Source organism: Falco peregrinus, chromosome 12, assembly GCF_023634155.1.
Source record: "Falco peregrinus isolate bFalPer1 chromosome 12, bFalPer1.pri, whole genome shotgun sequence".
Classification (NCBI taxonomy): Eukaryota; Metazoa; Chordata; class Aves; order Falconiformes; family Falconidae; genus Falco; species Falco peregrinus.
The window spans coordinates 309,732-337,511 of record NC_073732.1 but is presented as its reverse complement, the minus strand read 5'-3'; the positions used below and the strand labels follow the sequence as shown (position 1 = coordinate 337,511).

The 27,780-nt window shown below is 49.6% G+C and overlaps 1 protein-coding gene across 2 annotated transcripts; it reads left to right on the top strand.

Moving 5' to 3' along the window:
- The first annotated feature begins 1,815 nt into the window (after positions 1-1,815).
- LOC129785416 (hydrocephalus-inducing protein homolog) lies at positions 1,816-27,117 on the top strand. 2 transcript variants are annotated; one of them, XM_055817651.1, is made up of 7 exons: positions 1,816-1,947; positions 9,192-9,316; positions 11,893-12,117; positions 22,056-22,155; positions 23,684-23,802; positions 24,335-24,439; positions 26,797-27,117. In XM_055817651.1, exons 1-4 carry the CDS (start codon positions 1,940-1,942, stop codon positions 22,085-22,087), a joined length of 390 nt encoding a protein of 129 aa, XP_055673626.1. In that variant the 5' UTR covers positions 1,816-1,939; the 3' UTR covers positions 22,088-22,155; positions 23,684-23,802; positions 24,335-24,439; positions 26,797-27,117. The 2 variants fall into 2 exon arrangements, 1 of the variants encoding a protein (XP_055673626.1); XR_008749492.1 differs by lacking the exons at positions 1,816-1,947; positions 9,192-9,316; positions 11,893-12,117 and adding an exon at positions 19,662-21,356.
- Positions 27,118-27,780: the final 663 nt, after the last annotated feature.

Here is a 27,780-nt window from a genome sequence, read left to right as displayed (position 1 = left end):
TGGCTCCAGTTGTACAGCGTGGGTGTTCTCATGCCAGCCTGTGTTCCCGCGTGTCCTTGCATTATGGTCTGACAGTCTCTGCTGAACTGGTAACCATTGTGGCACTGACTGGCAGATAAACAACAGACAGAAACACTTCCATTTGTGTGTCCTTCAGGCTTATTAATAGTTTATTGTGAAGGAAGAAGGAAGTAAGAAGCATATAAAACCAGCACAGCTTATTCTGTTTTGCCCTCTTGCTCTTTTCACTGTAGCCATACATTATTTTCAGGCAATGCCAGCTCAGTCTGTGAGGTTTGTGAAATTCATTACTGGTGCTCGGTGGAGACTGAATTAATGAAATACGACAGGACGGTGAGTTACTGCATTAGTGAAATGAAGTACTTTACAATTCAGTGCAGCCCTGTTAGATGCTTTGTAGTGCCCAGAAGCTTGCTGCTTCAACAATTGCAAGAGTATCAAATGAGTTAAAAGCACCGGGGCAAAAATCAGGGCAGCGAGTGACTGATGAGAAGCAGAGCTTTGATCAGCTCATCGATAAGAGCCTGCTGGGGGCAATGGCTCCTGGCCCTGGGGCAACAGTTTCCCCACTGATTTCAGTGGGGGCAAGGTGGTACTTGCAGCGCAGCGATGCCCGCCATCCATCTGGAGTCTGATCTGCTCATCCCTACAGTAAAATGCTTTTGGTAATTTGATTTGCCTTCCTGCTGCTAAATGCCAGGCAGCCCGGATGGGGGGGGATTGCCTGGCTCTTTTCTGAACAAGCCAGTGGCTGGGAATGGACAGCCGGCTTTGCTCTGGGGGGGTGTCTGAGTGTCTCCTGTGTGCAGCTCCCGATGCCGCCTGCCTCAGGTGGGTGTGCTAACCAGGCACACCGTCACTTACTTCTCTAGAACAGACGTTACAGAGGGGTTCGATTACGGCATCAGCCAAAGCTGTCTCTGTGTCCGCTGGGGCTGGGGTGAGATGTAAAGGGAAACTGAGATTAGGCAGAGGAAGAACTCTCTTGAATTGTAGTGCAAAGCTTGCATAGGCTACTGAGGGCAGGGGTGGAATTGTTAGTGCTTTGAAGTACCTGTGAAACATCTTGAGGAACACTTTGGGTGCAGAGCTGAGCCGGTTCTGGTGTGGGGAGATGGATCAGGTGGCTTTTGAAGGGTGCGTGTCCCCAGCCTTGGTCCTATAACACTGTGGGAAGGGGTGAGAAATACAGCTGTACCCTACACTCACCTGGCATCGCAGCAATTACCGTGTCTAGCTTGTGAAGCATTTCCCCAGCGACTGACCGTTGATCACGTATGTGGTGAAGTCCTTTTGAAAACGTACCTGAGCATCCCCTGCCAAGCTTCAACGAGGTCGCCGCGTTGCTGGCATTGGAGTTAGTGCTGTGGCACAGCTGGGTTCTCAGTGGCGCTTCCAATAGTCTGCGGTGGCGATTGAAGCAGGTTCCATTAGTGCTTTGATCCCTTGTGTGAAGTGACTCTGTTTTGGTGCCTCGGAATCAAAGCATCAGGTAATTGTGGTGTTGCCAGCTTGCTGCGAAAGCAGGTGAATCTAGTGGGGTTGTTTCTTCTTTGCAATTAACAACCCTGTGCAAGTCATGCTACTGGAATGAAAGGTCATGAAGGTAAAATGTACTATTATTACGTTATTGAATGCTACTGCCACAGTCCTAGAAAACAGCAGTTTTTCTTCTGCCATGAGGATGGTGCTAAATGCATTGTGCTGAGATTGTTTCTTTCCCTGCAGGATTATTTCCACGAGCTCATCTGCATCACAGAAAGGGACAAGCTTATTGTGCCGATCTGAGCTATAGGTGCCCGAGCTATCCTGGACTTCCCTGACCAACTGAACTTCTCAGCCTGTCCCGTGAAGTACAGCACCCAGAAAACACTGCTGGTTCACAACATTGGTACAGGAGGCCCGCTACTGCATCAGCATGCAGAGGTAGGGAGCTCATCTTCTTTTGTGCAAAACACTGTTGTGTGATAATATAGTTGGGAAACAGCAACAAAAAGGAACTGGAGCACCTGAGCTGCCGTGGCTGGAGATGGGCAGGGCACGTGGGTTTTGCTGTTGGTTATAGTGTGTTAAGCATAATGCAACCTCTGATAAAACTCTGCAAGTTGCAGAGTGGAGTTTTATAGCGCAACAGTGTCTTCAGTGCAGAGTCGTGCAAGACTGATTCTGTTAGATTGCAAGAGCAAATGTAGGAAGGTGGCTTGACTGCCCTTGGGCTGTATAAGATCCTGCGTGGCAGACGACAGCTCTAGTTCCTGCAGACCAAGGGCAGTGTTAAGAAATGGGCAAGCTCTGAGCTGGTGGAAGAGACATTTAAGAATTTATCGGTAGCTTTGTCTAGAGTAGCAAGTGCAATCAGAGATCATAGATCAAAGCAATTGTTATCGAGACCCTGAGAAAAACAGGGTGTGGTCCAGAACCTGGTTTTCCAGTAGGTTTGATCTGGTCCCTGGGATGCAATATTCTTCAGCAGAATGAGCTTGTAAGCGGAGATGAGCTGGCAGTGGCTTCAAAGCTGCACTACAGCCCCAAAGAGGAATGCCTTACAGCGGGGGCACAGGCCAAAGTTGCAGCAAATACCTGGTGCATGGGTTGGGAGCCTCTTGTAGAGCTTTCTCTCTCTCAGATCTCCTGGAATGTGCTCTAGCACTTTGTAGTAGCTACCAGCAACCTCCTTGATCCTCAGCACCTTCTGAAATGGGTATGTAGCCCTGTTGGCCAAATATACGCATTCCTTGGGAGGCCACAAGCATGTGGTATTTTGGCAGTCTCCTGGTCAAGTGCCTGACGTGTGCGGTGTTGTGGGCAGGCTGTACTGTTCCTGTTGGTCTCAGAAGACAGTCACTGGTTTTCCAGTTTGCTGAACTGGAGAGGGTAGTGCGTTTTTGACACTGCACCTGCAAGGAATCCAGTTCAGCTGGCTGGTAGTTAGCTTGGAGTTATTTGGTCCCAGAGGTCTTGGTGTAGGAGCTGAGGTCCAGAATGCAGCAAAGACCTGCTGTCTGCCTTAGTGCACCTGAGTTGCTTCAGTTTCTTCCCCAGGAAAACAGGGGTCAAGAGAAAGCTCTTTCCTCTGTCTCCTGGGAAACGTGAGGGTCCAAGAGGTTCCTACCAAAGCCTGGCAAGGCTATGGAGGCAGGCTTCCAGGATGCTATTCAAGCAGGCTGCTGATTTTCACTGTGGAAGTATGTAGGCAGGACCTTGTAAATCCCTGTACAGCTTCCCTCTGGGATTTCCAGATCAAGTAGTCACCACCAAAACAGATACCCAGTCATGTCTGGCATCTCTTGGTAGCGTCCTTGCCAGCTGTTCTGTTGAGTGATACAGCGTGTGTTGAATCCTGCTTGATACGGATTTTATGCTGAACTTCAGCAATTAAATTTTTCAGTCCTGATTTGCAACAAAGAGATGAGAAGCGTTACAAAAGCTTTATTTCATACGACACAAAAAAGTAGAATTCTGAATAGCTGGATTGCGTGTGTGCAGAGATCAAAAGCTGGTAAGATTTCCCATGTCAGCTGAAGGCATCAGTCATTTCGTTATGAACTTTTGAAAGCCAGTTTGAAATTTCAAACTGATGATTTAAATCTTTGAATATAAGCAGCGTTTTATTCTAATGAAGTCGCCTCCACTTTCATTCAGATTTCTTTTTAAATACTCTGAAGTTCCTGTGTTTCTGCTCTTTTTATTTTTTTGCTTTGTGTTCAGCAAAATGTCATAATGGATTCTTCATTAGGAACTTTCTTAGAGGTTGAGTTCCTCCAATGCCTGTCTGTCTACCATCTGCTTGTATATATGCACAAATGTGTAGGAAATACGAGAAATTTGGGGACTATGTGAAATGGAATTGGGCTGATTGAGAAGATAAACGCAGAATAACTTCGGAAGGGACCTCTGGAGATCATCTGAGCAAACATGGCGCTGAAAGCAAGACCAGTGTCAAAGTTCAATCAGGTGTGTACACAACACGAAAAGTAAGAACAGGTAATACCAGCCTTGCTCTGTCCTCCTCCAGGCTGTGCAAAGCCCTTTATCCCAGCATCCCCCTGTATGTCCTGTGCTGCAGCCTCTAAGCTCCCTTTCTGTAGAAAGGCTTTTGTGCCCACCAGCCCGTACTGCCGGGGATTCTTCCACCCCAAATACAGGTGTTTGCATTTCCCATCCCTCGGCTGCATGCGGTTCTGCTGTGTCCCAGTGAATGGCAGCCCAGCCCTCCAGTATCTTGACTGTAGTGCCCCAAGCTTGTATCCTCCACTCAGAATCCAAGTGTTCCCCCCTCTTGACCAGGTCAGCATGTCCCCTTGCAGCCTGAGAGCAGAACCCCCACGTTCTTTCTCCCTGTGCGATGAGGCCATGGTGTGCCAGGAGCGGTTCTTCCAGCCAGTGCTGGGGACTGCACTGTGTGACAGTGGGTTCCCTGCTGCTTGTGCTGTGAGAAGTTGCTCAGGTACCTCCCCAAGGTCCCAGGTGAGCTCAGTGGCTCCAGCAACCCCAGCAGAAAAGTGGCCTCCCAGCTGGCATGACAGGTAGGTTGGAGAGTCAGAGCAGTACACTGCTCCACAGGCGAGTAGATCATTAGCTGGCAGTTGTCTTTGAACAACTCTATTTACAGAGGCTTTCATGGGAGAGACCGTTTTCCTCCTGCTGCCAGGGGATTGATTTCCCTGCGATCGAGGCTATAACCAAGGCTGCATCGTCACCAACAAGAGGGGTAGTTTTTAGTTTAACGTCATGAATTCTTTGGAATGACTCCCGTAATAACTTGCTGATTAATCATAGTCACAAACACTTAAACCTGTGCTTTGGAAAAATTAATGAGTTATGCTCCCTGTCCTGGAGACCTTAAAGTGTGGATATGAGACACAGTATTTAAGAGTGATGGCATAGGTGGTAGGGGAAAGGAGTGCCAGCCTTACAGACTTAAATTCAGGACTGTTTTAGTCTCTTCTTATTTAGCAGAGAACTTAAGCAGCTTGAACGTGTGCTTAGGTTTTGCTGAGTAAGGATGTAGCGTTGTGTTAAAGCCAATACTAATATCACATAATAGCTTTGTGTGTTGCTACATATAAGCATGCATGCATGGGAGAGGGGCAGGAGGCTTAGTGGAGTAGAAGGGAATCAGAGATCGAAGTTTATAGACATCAGCTGACCTCTGTGTCCTCGGCACAACTGAAACTTCTGTCTTATGGCCTGAGCAAATTCAGGCTCTTGCCCCTTTGCAAGCCAGCTGCAGGTGCCACTGTTTCCTAGTCCTGTGTGCTGCTCCTGTCACTTCTCTCTGCCTCCTTTCTCAAGATTCCCTTCACTATGGAATCAAGCATAACCTACCTGCCACCTTCAGTGCATTTCCCAGCCCATCTCCAATGCTAACCTTTCCTCTTGGTCAGTTCTGAGAGCTCTGCTCTTGCATGGAATCGCTTCACGATGACATTCCTTGCCTCTTACTCCTTTATCTAAGGGCTTTTTCTGTGGTGTGTTTCGCTGCAAGGCAGAGCTCTCAAGTGAATCCACGGGGCCAATTTAGCATCGTTCTACTGTTGCTTGTTCAGAGCTCTCCCTTGCTGTGGTATCTACCAGAAAACATGGCCCTGTTTTGACCCCTGTTTCATAAAGGGGGAAAACCCCCCCCAACACCAAAGCACTCCCCATTATGCAGCTTGGCTTTGTGCCTGCCCTCCCTGTGCATGTCCATACCCAGCTCTTCCCTGCACAGCTTAGTAATAAAAAATAGTACTAGTATAAATATAGAAAGTCTCTTCCTGTCATTCTCATTGTTAAGGCTGGATAACGAGTTTCTTCTCCATGGCATTCAGGGAGATAAATGTCATTCCAGTAAATTTCAGTTGAAAATGGTGTCTGGAACCAGATTCAGCACAGCACTGCCTTTTCCTGACGTTACAGACCTTGTGCTATGCTGTGCTATGGGGTCAGAGAGAATCCGTCTGAGAAGATACATTAAGGAATGTCCCATCAGGCTCTGAAAGCTCAGGAAATGATGCTACAAGGTGCAGTGCTAGGAGCCCCCTGTAGTACCCATATACAACATCGAGGTGTGGGATTGGAGAGTTGCCACAGGATGTACAAGGACAGGACAACAGAGCCGAGGTGCAGGGAAAGAGGGAAAGAGAGAGCTTGTGAGATGCTGCTGACTCTGTGCAGGATGTTTCTGGTACAGGGGTGGAGTCTTGGATGCTTTGACCTAACAGACTGTGTTTACTGGAATGGTTACGGTGCTTGACTTTGGCTTTTATACCATTACTAAAAAATAATGTATGCCAAGATTAAATGACCTTTAGTTTTTTTCCTGCAATAGGCCTTAGCTGACAGATGAGGCAATGCAATCACTGGTAATTTTACTGTCTGTCTTGGGGTTGGAGGCAACTTGTAATGAAATAAATTCTCAGAAACTCGCATGATTTTGTAATGCAAATTAAGACACCAGTGGACTAAAAATTTCTTGGGTTTTAGAAGAGAAGCATACCACGGGACTTGAAGTATGTTGCAGCCTCCGTGCACACTGCACTGACTAAAATGTATGGTTGCAGGAGAGAAGGCAGAGTGGTGGTTGGAGAGCCTGAGCCACAGAACTGTCAGCTTTGTTCACTTGTCAGTTGTGTTTCTGACTTGTCAGGAGTATTTTGCTGGTGGTGTCCTCATGGGACTTAACTTTTGCCCAGCTGTCAGGATGGGGAGCTGATGCCTGGTGAAAGCAAGCAAGATGTAAATGTCAGAACAGATCTGTATGAAATTGCTTACTAGTCTGGTGTTGCTCCCTTTCTGCAGGGCAGTAACGGGCAAGATCTCAGCAGGTTCTGGTGGGAAGGTCTCCCTCAGGCTGGTGCGGCTAGATGAGTTTATACAAGCTGGGGATTGCAAGGCACCATTGGGAGATCTGGACCTGTGACAGTTTAGATGTTGTACAACAAAGCAAACATACAAATGGACATAGTTAAAAAGGATGTCAGAAAAGAAGCTGTTAAAAAACCTCCAAACCTTATCTTTCCTGTTTTTTCAGGAGCAGTAGTGATTCTCTAACAGGACAAGAATTATCTTAAAGAACAGCTCACAATTAATGGAGAGAAGGACAGAGTTTAGCCTGCCAGCTTCATCTCTTGGCAGTGGTTTTCATTTGTCAGAGACGTTTCCTTAGCATCTCTTATCTGTAGGCTGCAGGGAACAGCTTAGTGATGTGGACTGAAATTCAGAGTTCAGTTTAAGCATGGAGCTTACATCCCTCTGGGTCTTGGAGAACCAGGTTTACGTGATGGATATGAAGCTCCTGCGACAGCAGTAACAAAGTTGTCCCATGGGTACAGCGTGGGGTGGGAGGCAGGAGGTGGCAGTGTCTGACTTGTGCTCTGTTTCTCAGTCCTGAGAATGAGTCCTGACCTTGGTGGGATCCTCTTCTCTGGTAATTTGAAGATGGGAAAATACCTTCTTTCTTAGGCATCCCCTGAAGTCATCCTCGGGAGTGTTATTCCTATCCCAGCTATCTGAGGGCAGGGGTATGCAGACATGGGGACAGAGTAGGAAGGGGACGGGATGGGAGGTAGTGCTGAAGTGTGGCCCTTAACCAGCAGCTTTTCTGTTTTGGCAATGTTTCTGGTTTAAAAAAAAAAAAAAAAAAAAGGGTGGGGGGAATTTTTCTGTGCCTTTCCCCCAGCAGGCGGTGATGCCAGCCAAGCACCAGCAGAGCCTTGCCCAGTATAAGCAGGCACAACCCCCAGTGCAGGTGTAGGGCCATGTAGAGCAGTCCGGTTCTGAGGCTGGCGGCGCCTTGGCTTTCCTCCTCCCTCCCAGGTGACTCAGGTCCAGTATGTAAACAATGCAGGCCCAGTGCTTCTCCATTAGTCACTGCCGATGTTCTTGCTGTTGTCATGGGAGCAGGTCAGGCCCCTAATTGCAGCAATATCTCCTTAATGAGCAGGAGCTCCAGCAATTTCATCAGCTGTCACTGCTTCCATGAATGAAGCTCAGCTCATGCATGGCTCCAGTTTTTCTCATTATTTTTGTGTGCTGCATTCCCTAATCACTGTAAAACTCTCCAGAAGGTGTTTCTGAGGTGACAAATTGACCACCAGCAAAGCACTAAAGCCAGTAACTTTTGTTTTCTAAGTGGGGCTGTACAGGAGCCACAAAGCTCAGCTGCTGTTGTGCAGAAGCATGTTGCATCTGACTTTTCCCTAAGCGTTAAAAGACTGAATTATATGTCTGTCAACCGAGAGCTGTTTACCTGGCCACAAATCATAATTGCTTGTGTTAAATCCAAAGTACACCAACACCTTTTCATAATTATTTCCAACACATTGCACAGAATTCCTCCAGTGGGCCAAGCAAACAGTTACCAAGCTTGGATTACAACCCGGAGCCCCAGATTGCATCGCCTGTGAATACACCGAAAACCTCCTGTTAAACTTGCCTCAATATGCTCCTGTTGATGGTGCTTCATTTAGCTAGAGATTTAATTGTTCAGGCTGTAAATGGGATACTCCTTTTGTGTCTTGTTTCCTTGTTATTGTATCACTCTAATGTGCCTTTGCACTCGATTTTTCTTTGCTTAGAGCAGCTTTCACTAAAACGCTGATAAAATGTGCTCTTTCTTAGGCAAAACCAGGATGCTTTCAAGGTAAAAAAAAAAAAAGAAAAAAAAAGAAAGATGAATTCTGCAAATTAAACTCCAGTTATTCTCTGGTCTTCAAGAAGAAATTATCTTCTCCCTGTCTGATTTCCGAGCTGCAATCTCACTGGGACAAGCATTGCCTTGACATTTATATCTCTTGAGGTGTATAGGTGGCAGGAAAAGACAGATTCCTGAGGAAGTCCGTGTCAAGCTGTGCATGCAAATAACCCTCACCATCTCCGTGCTCTTCAAAAACCCTCCTCTGATCGTATCGCTAGCAGTCAGACTCTTGAGCCTTGCTGCAGAAAACTCGATGCAGGGTATGGGGGAGACGAGGTTATTTTATAGCATAGGATGTTCTGAGGGCTGGAGCTCTTCAGGAGTCGAGTCGGTGGCTCAGTTTCTGATGCTGTCTGTTCTCTTTTTCTTCTGCTGACTGTGGTTTGTTTGCTTCTTGCTTGCGCAGGTGAGCTGAAGTGAACGAGACAGCCAAAGGAGCATAGTCCCCAAATCTCCCACAATAATCCTGATGTGCCTCTCTGTGTTACAGCCCTTTCTCTGTCGATCCCTCTGCTGGGACTCTTGGGATTGGTGATGCCGTGCAAGTAACAGTGGACTTCCACCCACAGAAGACGGGTGATTATTCCAGACCCCTGACAGTTCACTACGACACAGGTAAGTGCTGGACACTGCATGGTGCCCACGCTCTGCATCCTTCAAAGCAGAACATTAAACTTGCTTTGCAGACTCCTGCTAAACCCTTTTCTTTTGAAATCTCTGCATGTTTTGGTGCTTCAAGTGAGCAGGTAAGGGGCAAAGGCTGAGTGTGCCCTTGTTCTGTGTGGCTTCGTGCTGGTCTCTCCCTGGGGGACGCTGGTGTCAGCTGGGAGCATAAGTGTGTCTGTGTCCCCGGTTCCTCTCCAGGAGAGCAGCAGTAGGGGATGCTTAGCAAAGCATGTAGAACAGGCAGTGCATATGCTTTCTGCCTCGTGGGCCCTGGAGTTAGCATTTTTTCTGTGCTAGAGGCTTTATTCTCATCTTTGTTTAATCACTTCTGATGGTTTTACCTTCCAAGCCTTTGTCCAGTTGCTTTGTGGGTTTGTAGCTATGAGCTTCTGTAGGCTCCTATGGCAGTACGTTCCAAAGGAAGGAATATTCATTCCTTGGGAAAGTGCTACTACTACACTTCTGTAATTTCTGACTAATACTATTTCAGGCCCTTGGGTTCCTGTTTTATGACAAATGGTGACAAATTTTCCCTTGTTCACATTTTCCCAGGCCATTCGTGCTTTTACAAACCTACCTATCTCTTCTGTGATTTCTAGGTTGAGGAATCCTGTTCAGTCTTCATATGGAAGCTGCTCTGTACTTTGGAGAAGGGCAGAAAGAATGATTAAATGTCAAAGGCTTCAGCTTGGTTTTTAAGATCAGAACTATACTCATTATTTCAAGACCCACGTGGCCATGGGTTTAGACAGTGAGATCATGATAGTTTTTGTGGAGTTTATTTTGCAGTAGTTTGTTGTCTCGTAGAGCATGAGGTCATGTTTTTATGAACCGGAGCTGTGCATGCTTGAAGCACTGTGCATGTCTCCCATTTCTTGGGTCCTGCTTCCTCTGCTTGCCAGCGTACACCGAGGATTCAGTGGAGGGGGAAGGCAATGCTTATAAAGCACACCTGCCTCTGTAACGCTTCTGAACCTCGGTTATTTTTGTATGCTAAGTTGTCTGTTACAGAAAGCAGGCTGTCCAGTCATTGGAAACGTTGCTGTTTCTCGCAACATAACTCATCTCTGGCCACGAATCCCTCCCACTCCTCCTCTGCTCCCTTAAGAGCAGAGAAGTTGAGGTTATACAGGCACGAAGGCTGAACTCTCCATGTGTGGAGATGAAGGAATGGCTCTAGAGATCTGTTTGAAGGGTGAGTCGTTCCCCAACCTCCCTCCAAGAGAGGGGGGGCTCTTTTTGCCGGCACGACTGTGATTCTGCTGGATTGTGTCTGGCTTAGGGTTTAAGGAGTCCATCCAGTAGGCAGCCAGCTCTCCCCCTGTGCTGTTGCATGGCAGCCTTGGAAAGGCAGGTCCATCCCCTGGCTGCCTTGCTGTAACCCGTGCAGCGAGGAGAAGCCTCTGCCTCGGCAGGGGGATGCTCTCCAGGGGTGGCCAGGTCGCTGCCCTTCTCAGCTGGGGCTGGCTCTGAGGCTTTAAACACGCTCCACAGAAGTGCCATTTCGATGGAGGATGTCTCATGTTTGTGGTTTGCTCCTCACCTGGGAGACCCTCACCTGCAACAGGCAGAGTAGGCTCGGCGCTCAAGTTTGAGCTTAGTTGACTCCCGGGAGTTGCTTGGTTGGGAAGAATGAAGGTTTGGAAGCTCTTGGCAATGAGGGCGCTTTGGTGGGGGTTACTTCTGGAGGGTGAAGTGCTGGCAGGTGCTCCAGCAAGACTCCAGGCGTTAATTGACTGCCATGCATAGCCAGTGGCTCTCTCCTCTTCAGCTCGGTCTGAGGTGGAAAGCAAAGGTGTGCTCGCTCGGGTTGTGGGACAGCTTGGGAATACTCGGTGTAGACTTGCACGCTCAGGCATAGGCACCAGCAGGCTCCAGGCAGAAGAAATGGGCTTGCAGGGCTGTGATGGGCAGGTTGGTGTGGGCTGTGTCCCACCGGTCTCAGTCTGACATCTTCGCAGACCCACAGCAAGTGAGGATGCTGCTGCTCCAAGACAGTGAAGTTCTCATCTGCATCCCATCCTGTCGTGGGCTGTCACTTTGCCTGTTTCTTTTTACCTCCCTTTTCTGCCTGCATGCCCCAGGCATCTTGGCATGTTGGCAACAAGGGATCAGGAGAGACACAACCCTGATGGCATGCTTGCAGGAGACTCTGGGCAAGCCGTGACTGAGGTGGGCCTCCTCGGAGTCACCTGAATGACTTGGATGCAGAATTCCCTGTGACCCGGGTGGGATGGCGACCCAAAGGCTACCTGGGCACATCTGAAAAAGTCTGTTTTTTTAGGTAGTGTCGCCTTAGGGATAAATCTCTACAAGCCCACCCAGAACTAAGGTGCTTTAAGGTGGTGCCCAGGACGTCCCCATGCTGTACACATGCAGCTCTCGGGATGCAATAAATGCATTGATCTGTGGAACTGCTCATACAGCTAAAAGCTGTGACACTTCTGTTCCCTGTGGCTTCCTCCGTTCCTTGTACTCCCGTCAGCAAGGGCGGTGAGCAATATCTCCCTTTTGCTTTGTTCTAGGTGAAGATACTCACACAAGCCTTCATGGGGCGGCTGAAGATGTCAACATCAGGCTAGACACGAACTCCTTGGCAGTTGGGAAGACCTACATCATGCTGTCAAACCACAGATCCGTGGTCATCCACAACCAGAGTAAAATCATAGCCCACTTCCAGTGGAAGGCTTTTGTTACTCAAGAAGAGGAGGATCAGGAGAAGCTGAAGTTCGTTGGGAAGATTCCTTTCAGTAAGACACACTGCCCAGGGGTAAAACTACCGTACGGCCTCAGAGGGATTTTGGTGCTTTTTGGGATGGTATAGGACAAATAAAGCATCCACAATATCAGGGTTTCAGGGTAATGGAGCTCGGTGCTTCCCATTCCAGTTCCATCCACATTCCAGCTGATGTTTTGGGAAGGAAAGGTTGATTGCAATGACTGCATTTCCTCGGAGAGCAAATTCCCATCTGTGGGAGCCCTAAATCAGTGAGGCCAGGTCCCTGGGCTCGCAGGGGTCTGTGAGGCTGAGGAAGGTGTCGGCACTCCTTACCTGGGACGGCATTGAGCGGTAGCACCTAATAGCTGCAGGCAGCGTACCTGTTGTGATATTCACTGCAGTTTCTTCCCCTCCAGCTTTGGTGGGATGGCAACCTTCTTCAGCCTTCCTCTGCAGTAATGCGCAGGGCAGGGTGCTTTGCTGGCCTCGAAAGTTGAGGCCATCCGGCTGTAGGATGCTGAATTGCCTTGCGCTGTCCCGGCTTCGAGCACAACGAGGTATCCCTGCCCCTGCTCCGGGGCTGGGGAGAGTTTGGAGGTGGAGGGTTCTGCAGGGAAGGCAGGGCAGCACAGGGCTTGGAAGTGCCTTTGGGCTTCAGCACCTGTGTCTTCACGGTGCTGAGAGGTGGGGCAGGCTCTCCAAAGGTGTCTCTGAAGCTTTGAAATTCCGTTTGGGGCAGCAAGGAAATGCTTCTAGCCCAGGGGAAGGCACTGGAAGTGACACTTCAAAGCTGGGGTGATGTAGGGGGTCCTTATGTGACTTTTCAGAGTTGGACGGCTGTAGGTGTATAGGAGTTAGTCTGAACCCACAGCTGATCAGGAAACTGCCTTAAACTGGAGCACTTTTTATGGGCTTCTGAGCAAATAAAGTTCAATGTAATTAGGTCAGAAATGCCTTGAAGGCCAAAACTAGTTTTCCACTGTTCTCTGTTTTTAATTACACAGTGTGTGACTTTGGTGCAAGCTCAGTGTGCTAAAGGAAAAAATCTCATGACCTTCTCTTGGTACTTCCCTGCACCATTCTTTTCGCATCTCTCCGCACCTGCCTGTCTCAGACGGGACCCTGAGTGATCCTCTCTCCCCTCAGAAGCAACCAGCTTTCCCCACAGTTAACGTATTTCCCCAATTTTTTTGCAATGATGCTTGATCTCATGCCAGCTTGTGTTCTCTACTGTGCCCAGGGCACTTTGTTCTTCCTTACTTGCAGTCTTAGGGGTGGTCATAGCTCCGAGGCCACTGTGCTGCTGTTGGAGAAGCGTTTGAGGTCTCAGAGCAGAGAGGACTTTGACAATGGGAGGAGGCAGTGCAGCAGCCTGTGCTTGACTGTCACCCAGAAAGATGTGGATCATCACAAGGTCTACCCAGGGGTTTGTTCTGTCTCCCTCCTGCAGGACTTTCTGGAATGTAGTGGTGGAATTCTTGTCTGTTGATGAAGGCTGAGTTGAGGGTTGCTCATGTCGGTGGCTGGAAGCCCTCCTCATGCACAACGCTGTAGGTCAGCCATGGAGAAACATTTCCCACGACACTCCACGGGGAGCGAGCCAAAGAAAGTATTTTTGGCACCGGTGACAGCATCTGCTGGAGGCTCTGTCTGTGTGCCGCTAGTAACGTCTGTGACTGTGTTTCCTTTCTTACTGTATTGGAATTCAGCTGGGTGGTGACTGCTGTCCTGTTTATAGCATGTTGCCTCGATTTTCTGTGTACGGAGCCTTCCCCTCATCCCCCTTGAGTAGTCACCTGCTGGTTCTTGGTGGCCAGGGGACTGGAGCGTGAAGGGGGCACAGCAACGTGCCAGCTGGGAAGCAAGTGCTCTGCAGCAGTGTTCCCTTCTCACCTCTTGGTTGTGAGCTTTCAACGCTGCAATGATCGCTGCTACAACTACCAAGTAGGGAGAGATGACCTGTGTCAAAGCTCTGTGGAGAAGGCCAAAAAGAGGAAAAAGATGAAGTGGTTCAAGGCTGGATGTAAGGGTTTGGATTCAGAGGTGCTGGTGCTGACTTCTTTATTGGCTGATGCTGATGCCAAAACGGCACAGAGTAACAGCTCAGAGACTAATTTTGTCTTTAGGCAGCAAAGGTATTTATTTCGTGCAACGCTGGGGAGCTACTGATTTGCACTGGACAAACTAGCTCCGAAGTTTTCAGTGAAAAGTTGGGTAATTTATACAGTTTTTGTGAGAGGTTACAACATCTTTACATACATATTCATTTGATTTCAACATCTATCATTCTATTCATAATAGGCGGGATCTAGGTGAAGTAAACCTTTCAGCTTTCTTTGTTCAGTGATCTCCTGACTCGCGGTTTACTTTTAACATCCTCAGTGGAACCTTTTCTAATTATTCAGAGTACATTCCTTCACCTTTTCAAATTATTCAGGGTACTTTACTTTAGTCAGTGGGAGGGAACAGGCGGTGCCATCTCTATCTTATCTCAACACAAAGAGAGCATCACCCAGAGCACTGTACCAAACTCATCCTGACTAATCTTTTTAAGACCTTGCTCTGTTTCAATGCCAGGCAAAGTCCCTTCAGCTCTCGGGGCCTCTGTCTTCATGCACCTAAACCCATTAATTTCACTTAGTTTGCTTTGCAAGTGCTCTGGGATCCTCTGCTGGATGGCAGTGTAGGCAACGGAGCAGCCAGAGTTTGCTTATCCCTGCCGGTGCAAAAGGGAAGATAAACAAGTGGTGCTGGTAACCTGCAGCTGAAGCCCGGCTGCTTCTCTGCTTCCCAGTGAAGCACTGCAGTGGGTGCTCCTTCATCTTCATCCGTTTCCCCCGAGCACCTCTACGGGCGGCAAAGCCATGTGAGGGTGTTGGTGGGTTGTCCATTAGTCGTGGCAGTAGCTTTGAGCCAGGAGGCTCTCCTGAGGGCTGCTAGCTTTCAAAACCCTTTTCTTAGCTTGTGAGTGTGGCGTAAAAGTACCTGCCGTGCCAGTGCAGGAGGATAACCTGATCTGCTTGGGACCCCGTGGCTTGGGGTCAGCCCCTTGCTGAGCTGCTGCTGCTGTTTCTCCCCCAGTGCGTTGCTGCTCCTGCGCTTACATAACAGTCTCTGCAAATACCTTCATTAAATTATCTGCTTGGTTTGTGTCTCCCTGTGGCTGCAGGCGCTGTCACAGGCTGCAGAAGCAGGAGGAGAATGAGAGGACTTCTTTTCTTGAGCAGCACGCGGTGGACGCCACGCTCCGAGAACGCCTTGCCCTTCTCTCCCGTGCCTTCCAAAACCAGAGGGCAAAGGTGCAAGAAGACTCTATGCTTTTCTCCGATATTTTTGCCATTGAGCCGGTGGTAACTGATAGCTGAGAACCTCCCTTCCTCCTCCTCCTCCTCCCTGAATGAGGTCACTTGGCAGATCCCCGCATCAGCATCTTGATGTGCTGAGAGGGAAGACATGAGGTTTCTAGTGAGGCTGGGAGAGATTGTTGCAAAAAGCATTTCTAAACTGCGAGCTCTGGGCAGGCGTTGAGAGCCTGCCTAAAGCTGAGCTCTGCTGCAAGGGCTATAAATTAAGGGCACTTCCTAAGTGTCCTTACAGTGTTCCGCGGTATCGATGATTATATATAAGGGCACGCCTTACACGTAGCATATGGGGATTAGCCATGAGTATTAGTTCACATACTGAAGAATGATAAGGTCCTCTACGGAAAGGAGGCAAAGTTCAGCCCAAGTTTAATTGCGGCAAGACCAATCCCTTCATATAATCTGGATTTAGACTGTGTCTGAATCTCCCTCCCAGCGTCGTCTGTGAGCCTGCACGCAAGGCTGGTGGGTTTAAACAGACTTTTTTGAGTTCTGTTGCACACTTAGAGAAAACTTTTTACTTTTGTATTTATGCAAACAAAACCTCATGTCCTTCAATTAACTACAGCCCTGATTCTGAGTATTTGCATGGTCTGAGATGATGAATGCCTGCTGTCTGAGCAGTGTAAAATCCCTTCTTATCTTGGAGCAAACCCTAGAATAATCTTAGACTCTTCTTTCTTGTAAAACAGGTGAAACTATTTTTGTATTATTTATTTTTAAGGAAGGGGATCATGTTCTCTTCTTGGTTACTCCTGTAGCCCATACAAGGCTGAGAGCCCCCCATGTCAGCACAGCTGCAGTTTCACATTGCCGCAGCTGAGAGCAGTGTGATGTGACCAAGAGCCTGTGTCAGAGCAGCAGGGCTGTAGCAGGGAGTGGGAGCTGATCAGCTGAACATTAAGAGCATCCTGCAGTGTGTCAGCTGGTTTTGGAGCGTGTCCCAGGGCTCCTGCTCCAGTACAGCCAACTATACCTCCATAACGAGCTTAACCTGCTCTTGGGCTCCTGAAGTGCATTAGGGTGAGGTCCAGCAGCCTGGCTGCCCACTGAGTCCTGGTGCTCCACGTAGCGCTGTATAGACCTGTCCTCATGCCTTGAGTGGAAACCTTTCCTAAATGGCTGTGTTGATGTTATAGTTTGCTCTAGGACTGAGTGTAAGTGGGCTACTGCAGGAGTCTCTCCCCTTCTGTCCTGTCCAGCATTATCAATCTTCTGATTTCCATTAATTCCATGATTTATGGAACAATGAGTTTCACATTCAGAGTTTTGCTGTCTTCCCCCCGGCACATGGGTGTCTTCACATCAAATGTTAGTATTTTTTCCTCTTTATCAAGTGTAAAATCTAAAAATGCACTGCCGCTGACTTCCACAACCTTCTCCCCCGTGACAGCCCCGTAACTTTTAGCTTGGACAGGCCCCTTCTGGCAGCGCCGTGTAAATCTGCTGGAGGGGCCCTGCCAGAGCTGGGACCTTGCTGCTTCGGACCTTCTGGCCAAAAGCGGCTGCTGCTCTTCTCACCTATCACCCTGGGAGCACCCTATAGAAAGAATCAAACCCTTGGAACAAGTGGCTGGAGGTTTCTAGAGGTTAGGAGGCCGCTGGAGGGATGATAGCCTTGGAAAGGCTCTTTGGGCAGGTGGCTTTGCAGGGTTTGTGCAGCGGCTTTGCTGTGTAAGTGGGCCGGTAGCTGCCAGGTGTTGCTGTCTGTGGAAGCTGCAGCGGGTTATTTCAGCCTGTATGGGGTTAACTTGCGGATGAAAATAATAACAAAAAAGAGGAGGCAGTGATCTTGGAATTAGCATGTGACCATGAACGTTTTGAGCAGTCCTCCAAGCCTGTGGGAGACAAGCTGTTCTGTAAGTCTGGCTTTCTGAGCGCCTCTCCGATTTGATTTATTTTTGCAAAGACACATGGTATGTCAGCAGAAGCAGCCGTGGTAGAAGCCCAGGTGGCTACCAAAGGCCAAAGTCCTTGCTTTTTGCTGCACCTTCCCCACCACAGCTTAGCTGTAAGTCACAGTACAGACATATGGGAGCTGACTCCTTGGAAATGGAAACCAGAGGAAAGGGAGGACAAGGATTTGTTACCATTGCTCTCACCTTGACAAGTTGTCACTGTCCTGTCATCGCCTGGTAGCGACTCCTCCATGCCATGTGTCAGCTCTGAGCTGATGGAGGTGGTCTTCTGGATGTCCAGGTTATGAAACTGCTACTGCTGTTGGTCTAGGGATTGGGCCAGGAGGCAACAGCGATGTTTGTTCCTGCAAACCTCCACCTCAGCTGGGGAGCCCAGCTGGTCCCCACCCAAATGAGAGGGGACTGCAGATGCTTTGGGTTTTGGCAGAAGGCGCCCTCTCCAGTGGAAGCTGTGGTCCATCCCACCGCTCGCGGTGGGCTCGGTTATTTATAGGAGGCGGCAGATGTTGGCTTTGGCGTAGCCTTTTCCCTAAGTGCCCTGAACTAACGGGATGCACTTTGGGGAGTCACTTCAGTACTCATGTTGCCAGCTCTGTCTTTGGGTTTTTTGGTCTGCTTTGAGCAGTGATTTCCTTTCCATGGACCTTCGTCCCTCCACAAAACAAAGCAGGCCGACAGTTGGTGGTTCCCCACTTTTCAAGACCAGCTTTTTCCTGTTCAGGCTGGTGGAGATTGAACAGATTCTCATTATTGAGGGGCTGAGGGAGGGGAAATAGGATCTGCATCTATTTATGGTTGGGCTCTTGCATCGAGATCACTTCTGTAGCGGTGAGTCATGGTGTGCCCTCCCCTCCTGTATCACGTTGCCTTATGCTGCAGCAAAGCCAGGGCACAACAGCAGGAGTTTTTGTGCTGGATCATCGTACATCCACCACCTGTATTTTATGCCACCTGCCAGTTGCAGCCTGTCTGAGGCCGACATTAAGCCCAAAGTGTTGCAATATCATGTTCACAGCACTGCATAGTTGCATTTCTGTCCTGGTGAGCATCTACGGTGGTTTTCCATGCTCTGACTCAACTGCCATCTTACGGAGAACATGCTAGCCTGGGCAGACTGCTGGCTCCTGCCATGTCCCAGGGCTGGCACACACAGGTAGCAGTAGCCTGCAAGGGTGGCTGATGAGGCGTATCCTTTTTAGCCAGCAGTTCTTTCTTCTCTGTGGGGTAGCAGGAATGTGAGGAACCTTTTCTACAGCCTATTTTAATTTCCCAGGAGAAAAACTCACAATATTTTCTAGTTTTATAGTCTGACATACAGCAGTAATGAAGGGAGAAAGGACAAAAGTTTCCCGGAATAGTTACGTACTTAAAGAATTTATTGTAGCCACAGAATAGTGGAATAATGTGTGACATGATTTCTTCTTGCCCTCCCCTTTTGGAGTTGAACAGTCTGGCTTAAAGCTTCACTGACAATACAGGGAAGCTGACTGTGGATGTCCTGCCCAGAGTTTCTGTCCAAATACATTGAATCCTGCAGAATGGTGATTTCATGTCAGGAGCTCGAGAGATCTGAGTCTACTAACTGCTGGTGCAGGTTTTCTTGGGAGTGAGGATATGAATGCGAGGCTCCAGCAGTAACGCTGCATTAGGATTGTTGCAGAGAGCTGTGCTGATGCATGTGAAAGGATCGGGTTTGTTGCTTGTCCGTAGGCTTGTTTCCTCAGATACCTTGGCTAGGATCTTCTTGCATCACTGGCTGGCTTCCTGGAGCGGGGCAGGACATCATCCCTGGCAAGGGAGGGTTGTGTGCTGCACCCTTGTCTTGTTGAGGCTTTACAAGTACGAAATGACATTGGCCCAGAGCTCTGGGCTCCCTCCCAGACAGGTTAATTATACAGTGTACAGAGAGATCCCAGCAACGCTGCAGCAATCACTGTGGTCTTGTCTTGGTGGTGTTGGGGAGATCATCCTGCCGGGGCCTCGGCCACTCTGAATAACACCTGCAGGGACCCATCGCCACTCCCTCGCTGTTTGAAGATTTACACTCGCAGTGTTCTTCCAGGTTCTTGCTGAAGCTGTATTTTTTTGATGCAGTGGAAGTTCACATTTCGGTGTTTGGTTTGGGTTAATCTTGAGTCAGGATTACATTCTGGTGTCAGACAAATGCCATGTGGGTGCTGACCCAGCTCCAGTTTTCCTTCTGACAGCAGCGGTGATGCAGGAACAGGAGGCCAGGACAACTTGGGCTTTGTGTCACAGGCGATGTCTCATATCCCATGTGGAGACCTGTCCTGTCCTGTCTCATTCAAATACTTTCTCTCCAGTTTGGCCTGTGAGGCTCTACAGAGCAAATGGAGACTTTCCCTTGGAGTGATCTGGGTGGCTGTTCTGAAAGTGGGCTCAGCTCATTTCCACTCATTGCTGAACTTCTCTCCCTTTTACTGCACCCCAGTGTTTTGGTTTGAAGACTCAGGATGCGCTCTCCTTCCCCGCTTTGTGCCCCTCTAAGATGAAGACCTCAAGCATCGTCACTGCTCTCAGCATTTCATTAACGTCCTTCCTCAGCACAGCAGCAGTGATGGTTTATGTGGCGAGTGGTGCTGGTAAGCCTGGCAAGGCACTGTTTGCCACGCAGGAGCCAAGTGAGGGCTGTCAGCAGCTCTCTGGGCAGAGGACCCCAGCAGCTAAGGGCACACTGGGCAGCTCAGCCCACGCAGCGCCCTTTAAGGAGCGCAGAATGCCGGTGAGCTGAGGTGTGTGTTCAGCTACAGCTGTCAGGCTGGAAGCAAATGCAAGCAGCTGCCTAATGTACCCCCGCCCCATCCCCAGGGACTGTCTGCCCAGGGTGAGACCACTGAATTCAGTCTGTTAAACATACAGCGAGCAGCTGGGTGAGGAGCACTCGTGGGTTATTAGACTCTAATTAGCCAAGCCAGGGACATCTGTCATCTGAGTGTTTCTTCTCAGTGGCTTGGCTTAGGCAAGCTCCAGGTGTCGTAGCAGAGCTTATGTTGTTCGGAGCAGCACCCCAAAGGCTGCTTTATTCCTGTAAATTCAAGATTACTCTCTGGATGCTTGTGAGTCCGTGCAGCATCCCAGTGGGACCCGAGGGATCTGGTATCTTGTATGCTGACTGTGAGTTGCAGGCTGGTGTCCCTAGTTTGCTTCCTCAAGTGAGTGTGTTATCATATAGTAATGCTTCATCTTCCTCCAGTTGCTTGCTGGATAGAAACACAAAGTCCGTTTGATCTGGCGAAGTGTTTTCTCTAGGTTTTGAGAAAAATCCAGGTGACTTTATTCTTTCTTCTCTGTTCTTACGCTTGGTTTGTTGGAGTTGGAAACAGTTCTCTCTACCTGTTCTTCCCTCTGAGCACGCTGTGCATTAGGGAATTATTATAGCTGCAGCCCAGTAACTCAGCATGTCATAGTTCTTTAATTTTTGTGGGGACTGGCCTCTGAGCTCTATGTGCTAAGTTGATGGGAAGTATTATAGTTGTTTAATATTTATGCTGCAGCAGCGCTGGAGGCTCCAGTCAGTTAAAGATTCTTCTGGACAAAGTATGGAGAATACCCAGCAGCAAGCAGAATCAAAGCCTCGCTTTGTGCATAGAAAAATAACTGTTCTTTTTGTGGTCTTCTATAAGCTGATTTTTTCATTGCTTTAAAGTATTATTATGGTTGTCAGAGATGCATATATTTATGCCAACAAATGAATGAAGAAGCATTTGTAGTGCTGGGGACTGAGGGGATGTCAGTGGTGCCTTTGTTGAAACCAGTCGCAAGAAGCAAGAGCCTTTAGAAGCCAGGGATGTCTCTGAAAACACATGACGAGGCTCCCTGGGACTGAGCACCAGTGCCAGGACTCTGAGAGAGGGGGAGAGAACGAAGACCCTGAGGAAGCAGCGGTTGCACACACACTGGTAGCATGGGCCGGACTTAAATCCCAGAGCAAGAGCCTGGCAAGGAAAAGAGCTTGCTTGTTGCAGTAGGTGTGGAGCTGTAAGCAAATGCCATCTCTTCTTGTTTGAGCCTCTGCCTTGCAGAGACAACCGGGCTGCATCTGACTCTCAGCTCCCTTCTCAGGTCATCCATCAGCTGGAAGAGCCTGCGAGCTGGCTCAGTGCTGGTGGCACAGGGCAGGAGGAGCCTGGTCTTCACTGCTCCCCAGGCAGGAGGGCTTGTTCTGCTTGGTGCCGAGTGCCCTGACTCACCAGAGTCCATTAAAGAGTTACATGCACGTACAGGTTGAGGGTATAAGAGGCAGCACGTTTGTAACGAAGAGTGGAAAAATCCCTTTGACTTGCTGACTCTCTTCTGATCTGGGTAAAACATTCCCATGACCATAGTGACACAGGGATGTAAGGGAAAGGTTGGAGGTGCCTTGTCCTTAGATCAGCTGGTACTTCTGAAGAAATGCTTGATTTGCTGAAGCCAGCCAGTTTGGTTCCTTTATTAGAACCCTAATTAAGGGGGGGGGGGGGGGGGGGAAAAAAGCCTTTACCAGGTGCTAGTAAAGGTAAGGGAGTGACATTTTTTTGCAGCTGCTTCCAAAGTCTTACAAATTTGGATAAATTCTGTTTGCTCCTTGCTCTTCATTGATGCTCTAAATAAAGGCTTACAGGGCTGTGGTTGAAAACAAGAAATATAATGTTTGAGGATAAATGGTTTGTTGTCTGCTTCTGTTTTAGGAGGGAGATGTGTGGCCAAATTCTTCAATTGAAATTAATGTGATCTTCAAACCCCGAGAAGCCCGAGTCTACCAACAAACAGTCTACTGCGACATCTCAGGTACGGCTCCTTTCTCCTCCTCCTGCCACCCACCGCAAAGGCAGGGCACAAATACTCTTCCAGCCCACTTGGTCCCCGTGGACTTGCTAGGAAGGGCCGGTGGTCAGCAGGGCAGCGCCGGCACCTTCCTGCTGTCCCTGTGGCTTCCAGCTGGTCTGTGCAGAGCCAGGGCTTAGGATGCCTGGCTCTGACCACTGATCGCAGAGCAGCCAAAGCAGTGAGGGGATAAGCTTTCATACCAGGCATTTGCTCTGCTGCAAGGTGTTTGTAAAGGCCAGAGAGCTACACCGCAGAAGAGCTTTGGTGGATGAGCACTAAGCCCCTGTAGACCTGCAAGATGAGTCTTTATTCCATGGATGCACTGTCAGGCTCCTGAGGCAGTAGGAGCTGAGTGAAACGTGCTCCCTGCCCCTGGGTCACCTCCCGCTCTCCAGGCGCTGCCAGACCGTAGGTGGCTGAGCCCTGCTGAGCGCAGAGTGTCTGTGAAAGTACCAGGCGTGTGCTGCTCTCCCTGCGTGGGACCTGTCACTTTGTGGCTCAAAGTCTCTGCTGCATCTGCGAAGTGTTGTACAGGGCTCGCTGTACTCAGCAGGGTGAGCACCCTCCCCAGGAAGCACAGTTCGAGCAGTCTGCTAGACAAGCTTTATGCTCCTCCTGGCTTACAGAAGTGCTGTCACGTCTTTTGCTGGGAGCAGTTATCACTGACCCACCGAGTTATGCCACCTTTGCCTTTAGAGACGTGATGGCTTTGCTGTGCTGGCACGGGGCAGGGAATGCTTGCAGCAAGCTCCGTGGTTCAGGTTACCCTGTCCTTCCTCTCTGTCGGTGTGGTGCTGCTTAAGGTGGTTTTCAAGAGCGGGAGGTCCCTGTCAGATTTCCATCCAGGGAAATGATTTTCCCCATCTAAGAGGAAGGAGGTGCGAGGCCCGTGGTCCCCAGCAGCCAAGCTCCTGTTCTGGAGGGTGCTGAGAGCACTAACCCAGCTGCTTCGATTCCTTCCTTACTGCTCCAAGCTGACTGATACAAAGGCCGCGAAACAGCTTTTTATTGACATGGTAACTGCTCAAGGTTCAGCTGGCTGCTGGGGTGCCGCTGTCAGCCGGCTGCTGGGCCTTGCTTGGGCTCTTCCTTCTCAGCTCCTGTGCGGTCATCTCCGATGGCAGCGATACAGACAGCAGATTTTTATCTTCGGTTCTGTTTTGTGAGCTTTGTGCCTTCACTGAACGGATTTCAAAGCTCATCTAAGTGCATGGGAAGGAATTCCGAAATCGTGTTTTATTCGCAGCATATCTTTTTCAGGGTGCAAAGTGATTGCTAAGTTATAAAGCAGCCCAAGGGCTCAGTTAGAAATGAGAAGCCAGCCCCAAAGTATATCTCCTGAGGGAAGAGAGGGGTCCTGTATCTTCTCGCAGAGCATCTAGTGCTGGTGCCACCCAGCCCCCTGGAGTCAGGGACTGGCTCTGAGGCTGCCTGGAAAATCCAGGTGAACCGAAGGAATTCTGGTACTGACATGGCAATCTCTCCCCAGGCCGTGAGACCAGGCTGCCCCTGCGCATCAAAGGGAGCGGCATAGGGCCCCAGCTCCGCTTCAGCTTTGACCAGCTGGACATCAGGAAGGTTTTTGTTGGATCAGCCCACAGCTCTGAGGTGAGCAGTGGGGTTTTCCGGGCTTGGGGTGGATCCTGATGGCTCCTGGGGCAGCAGTGAGCTTTGTGGACCTGCGGGATTTCTGGCAAGACGGGCAGTTGTGAGCCCGGAATACTTGACATGAGTGAAATGTGGGAGGTTTTGCAGAATCTGGATAGTTTTGATGGGGTCTGAAGGGTGAGTCTGTTCTTCCCAAAGCCCCAATCCCTGCTTTTTGGCAACCTCACTTTGAGACCAGCTGGGGGGCTTCGTGCAGAAAAAACAGCCCTTGACACATGAAAGCTTCCTTGTTCAAGCTGGTGGGTCTGAGCCCACCTGCTGGTGTGACATGGGCTCCACCTGCACCTCGTGTCTCATCCGCAGGGGGTCTTGGACCCACACTCATCTAATGGCACGGGTGTCCCCATACTTGGTGTGTGCCTGTGTCCCATCTTAGCTGCCCTTGGCTCAATGAGGTGGTGGAGTCTGCAGCACAGTGATCCCCCTCAGCCCAGCCAGCTGCCTCCTGTAGCCCATGGTGCGTATTTTCCAGCTGCTGCTTTCCACTGCTGAGGAGCTGGAAGGTCGGAGGCCAGTGGGGACCCAGGAAAGGATGCGGTTTGTGGAGGTGGAGCCCCTCCCCTCGGGAGCAGAGGAGGTAAGTGGGCATCTGTCTCACTTCCCTGTTCCCGGCGTGGCAAGCAGGCTGCCACTGGTGGCCCTCGGTGCTGCTCACGGAGTGGCCTCGCATCCCTCCCAGCATGTTGCGCAGTGCTGCTGAAGCAACCGGTCATGTAGGACTGACCGAGGGTCCTGCCTGTGCAGCGCCTGTGGAGAGTGTTATTAGTCTTGTTACTCATCAGGTGCTTGGTAGGAAATTTTGGCAGTAGCTGCAGCAGTAGCTGCAGCAGTTTGTGGGTGGCTTTAAAGCATTTTTAAAAACTGTAGGTATGGGTGTGAAGGGTTGAAATAAAGAAAAAGCCTCTCCTTTTATGCATACTGAAAACTAGTATCCATTGATAGAAAATGAAAAGGATTTTGATATAAAAAGCGGTGTCTCTGGTATTCTATCTGGTATTGTGTATAGCTTTGCCTGTGGCCCGAAATGGCCTGGCCCAGCCACACCCCATGGCCTGAGTGGCCCCGCCCTGGCAGCCCCGCCCCTGCAGCCACCTGGCAAATAAAAGTCGGTGCTGCAGACCTTGGCTGGTGAGTAGGTGAGTGGTGTGGCAGTCCTGGTTGGGGTCTTGCTGCCTCTTGCCCTGCTTTCAGCTGTGGAGGTGGGTGCTGCTGCTGCTACGTGGTACTGCCAGGGCACCAGATGTCTTTTGCAGCCCTGGGGCGGTCGATGACTAAAGGCTCGTTCCAGTGGTGCGGTGGACATGGCAGTGAGGGTGAGCCTGCCTCATATGGGTCTGGTTGGGAGATGTGTTGGGAAGCCCTTTGTGTGTGTGGGCATATGTGTGGATGTTGTGTGGGGGCTGTGAAGGTATGCAGGAGTGGGGGTCATGGAAACATCTGGGTGGGCTGCAAGGGGTATTTATGGAGGGGTGTAGGGCTGGGAAACGTGAATTCTCCTCGTGGGGCTGGGTAGGAGTCCAGGCAGCGGGAAGCAGGGGGTGGGTGCTAGGGAAGCACTGGGGGCGGGGGGGAAGCTGTGGAAATGTTGGAGAGAGACTTGGGAGGGCCTTGGTGGGGTGAGATGTCCAGGGGGTCTCTTCTAAGACATTTTTGGGTGTTGGAGGGTGTAGCAGGGGTGGATCTGGGTGAAGTGTCTGGCAGGGGGGAAAGGTGGGCAGGCAGAAGATGTTCTGGGGAGTGGGGCAGTGAGCATTACATCTGGGTAGGCCCTGGGAGATGGTGGATGGGCAGGAAGATGTCTGGGGGACTCTTGTAAGATGAGGGGAGTTCTGGAAGAGTGGGTGCTGGGAAGGTCTTGGGCTGGGCATGGAGATGTTGCGGAGGGGGGCAGTGAGGTGTCTGTGGGAGCTGGAGTTACGTTTTTTTGTGGCCAAAACCTCAGTGAAGGCTGAAAACTCAGTGCAGGCCCTAACGGAGGGAGTCGGAAGTCCTGAAACAATGCGCAGGCCCTAACAGAGGTTAGTTTAGGCCGTCTATCTCAACAAGGGCCTTAAATGAGGTAATTTTAAATCCTAAAACGAAGCAAAGGCCATAAATAAGGTAAGTTTTTCTGACCAAAAACTCAGGGGAGGCCCTGAAAACTCAATGCGGGCCCTAACGGAGGGAAGTTGAAGTCCTGAAACCCCCCGTGGCCCTTATTGTGGTAAGTTTAGGCCCTGAAACTCAATGAGGGTCTTAAATGAGGTATGTTTAGGCCCTAAAATGCTGCAAAAGCCATAAATATTTCAAGTTTCTGGCCGAAGACTCAGCGGAGGCCTGAAAACTCAGCGCAGGCCCTAACGCAGGGAAGTTGAAGTCCCGAAACGTGGTTTGGTCATAAATCTTGACGAGGGCCTTAAATGAGGTATGTTTAAATCCTAAATGCAGCAAAGGCCATAAATAAGGTAAGTTTTTCTGGGCAAAAACTCTGCAGTGGCCCGACAACTTGGTGTAGGCCCTATCTGAGGGAAGTTGAAGTACTGAAACACAGTGCGGGCCCTAATTGTGGTAAGGTAAGGCCCTAAAACACAGAGGGGTGTGTGTATGTATATTTATTTAGTATTGGATCTGTAGCAAAATGTGCATGGTCCTTGGCGTCCTATGAATGATCCTTAGCGCAAAGTGTGTAGTTTAGCTAAACTAGAATCATGAGGAAAGAGGTAGCACATCCTTTCTTGTTTTGTGGCGGGTGGCCAAGGCCGTGGATCCAGCTGTTTGGCCCCATTTGGAACCGGGTGGTGAAAATGCAGTAGATAAAGGAAACTCCCTCAGGTCTTCTGTGAGCCCTGGCCAGGCTTTGGCGGGATCTGAGAGGCAAGCGAAACCAGATGTTTCCACATTTGCAATGAGGTAAGCTTGTTTGTTCCATAGCACAAAAGCTGGACCCTCTTGCAGTGACTTTGGAGACCTCAGCTATGAGGGGACGCCCTGCGCAGCACTTGGCCGTTGCCGGGAGAGGCTCTCCAAATCCTCGCTGCAAGAGGGGCTCCCCAGCACCTGCGCATCTGGTGGATGGTAGCGTATTGGGGCAACTGGAATAGGTATCATTCTTCATCGCTGTAGCTGACCTGTGGTAGGACTGATGAGGTGCGTTGCCTCACTTATCTGTTCTTCTGCCTGAATGAGGGTCTTGTAGGTGAATTCTTTTGTACATGTGTATTGTATTAATATCTGTATGAATGCAAAACCAAGTGAATAAAAGCTATTTTCCGCTTTTGTGTCTGTGTAATTTATATTGTTGGCTGTGAATGGGTAAAAGAAGCCCCCAACTCAGGTAAGTTTGGGGTTAGCGTTGTGGTTATTAGGGCACTTTAGGTTTTAGGTGGCTTAGGGGGATTGGGTTTCTAGGGGTTATAGGGAGTTTGGGTTTCAGTGGGTTTGGGGTGTTTAGGGTTTAGAGGTTTGTGTTGGGGTTCGGGTTAGAGGTTAGGGTTGGGGGGTAGAGTCCTGTGTTAAGATCCTTTCTTAGGTTTAGGGTTAGGGTCCGGTTAGGGTTAGATCCTATCTTAGCTTTAGGGTTAGGGTTAGATCCTGTCTTAGGGTTAGGGTTTTTTAGAGTTAGATCCTGTCTTGGGGTTGGGGGGGGGTTAGGGTGGGGGGAGGGGGGATTGGGGGGGGCAGGGGGAGGGTTTTTTTTAAGGGTTTGAGGTTGTTTAGGGTTTTGAGGGTTTAGGTTGTTTAGGGTTTAGCCCGTTTAGGGCTCTTAGGGTTAAGGGTCTCTAGGATTTACGGGGTTTATGGCTATGGGTTTTTTATTGGTTTTAGGGTTAAGGATGTTTAGGGGTTTTAGGGGTTTAAGGGTTTTTAGTTTTTAGGGTTTTAATATGTTAGGGGTTTTCAGAGTTTAGGTTGTTTAGGGTTATTATGATTTAGGGGGGG

Bases quoted from the DNA above. Each gene is read 5' to 3' on its own strand.
- LOC129785416 (XM_055817651.1), top strand. The intron at 9,317-11,892 runs GTAAGTGCTGGA...GCTTTGTTCTAG, and splicing joins GACAGTTCACTACGACACAG to GTGAAGATACTCACACAAGC. The intron at 12,118-22,055 runs GTAAGACACACT...CTTCTGTTTTAG, and splicing joins CGTTGGGAAGATTCCTTTCA to GAGGGAGATGTGTGGCCAAA.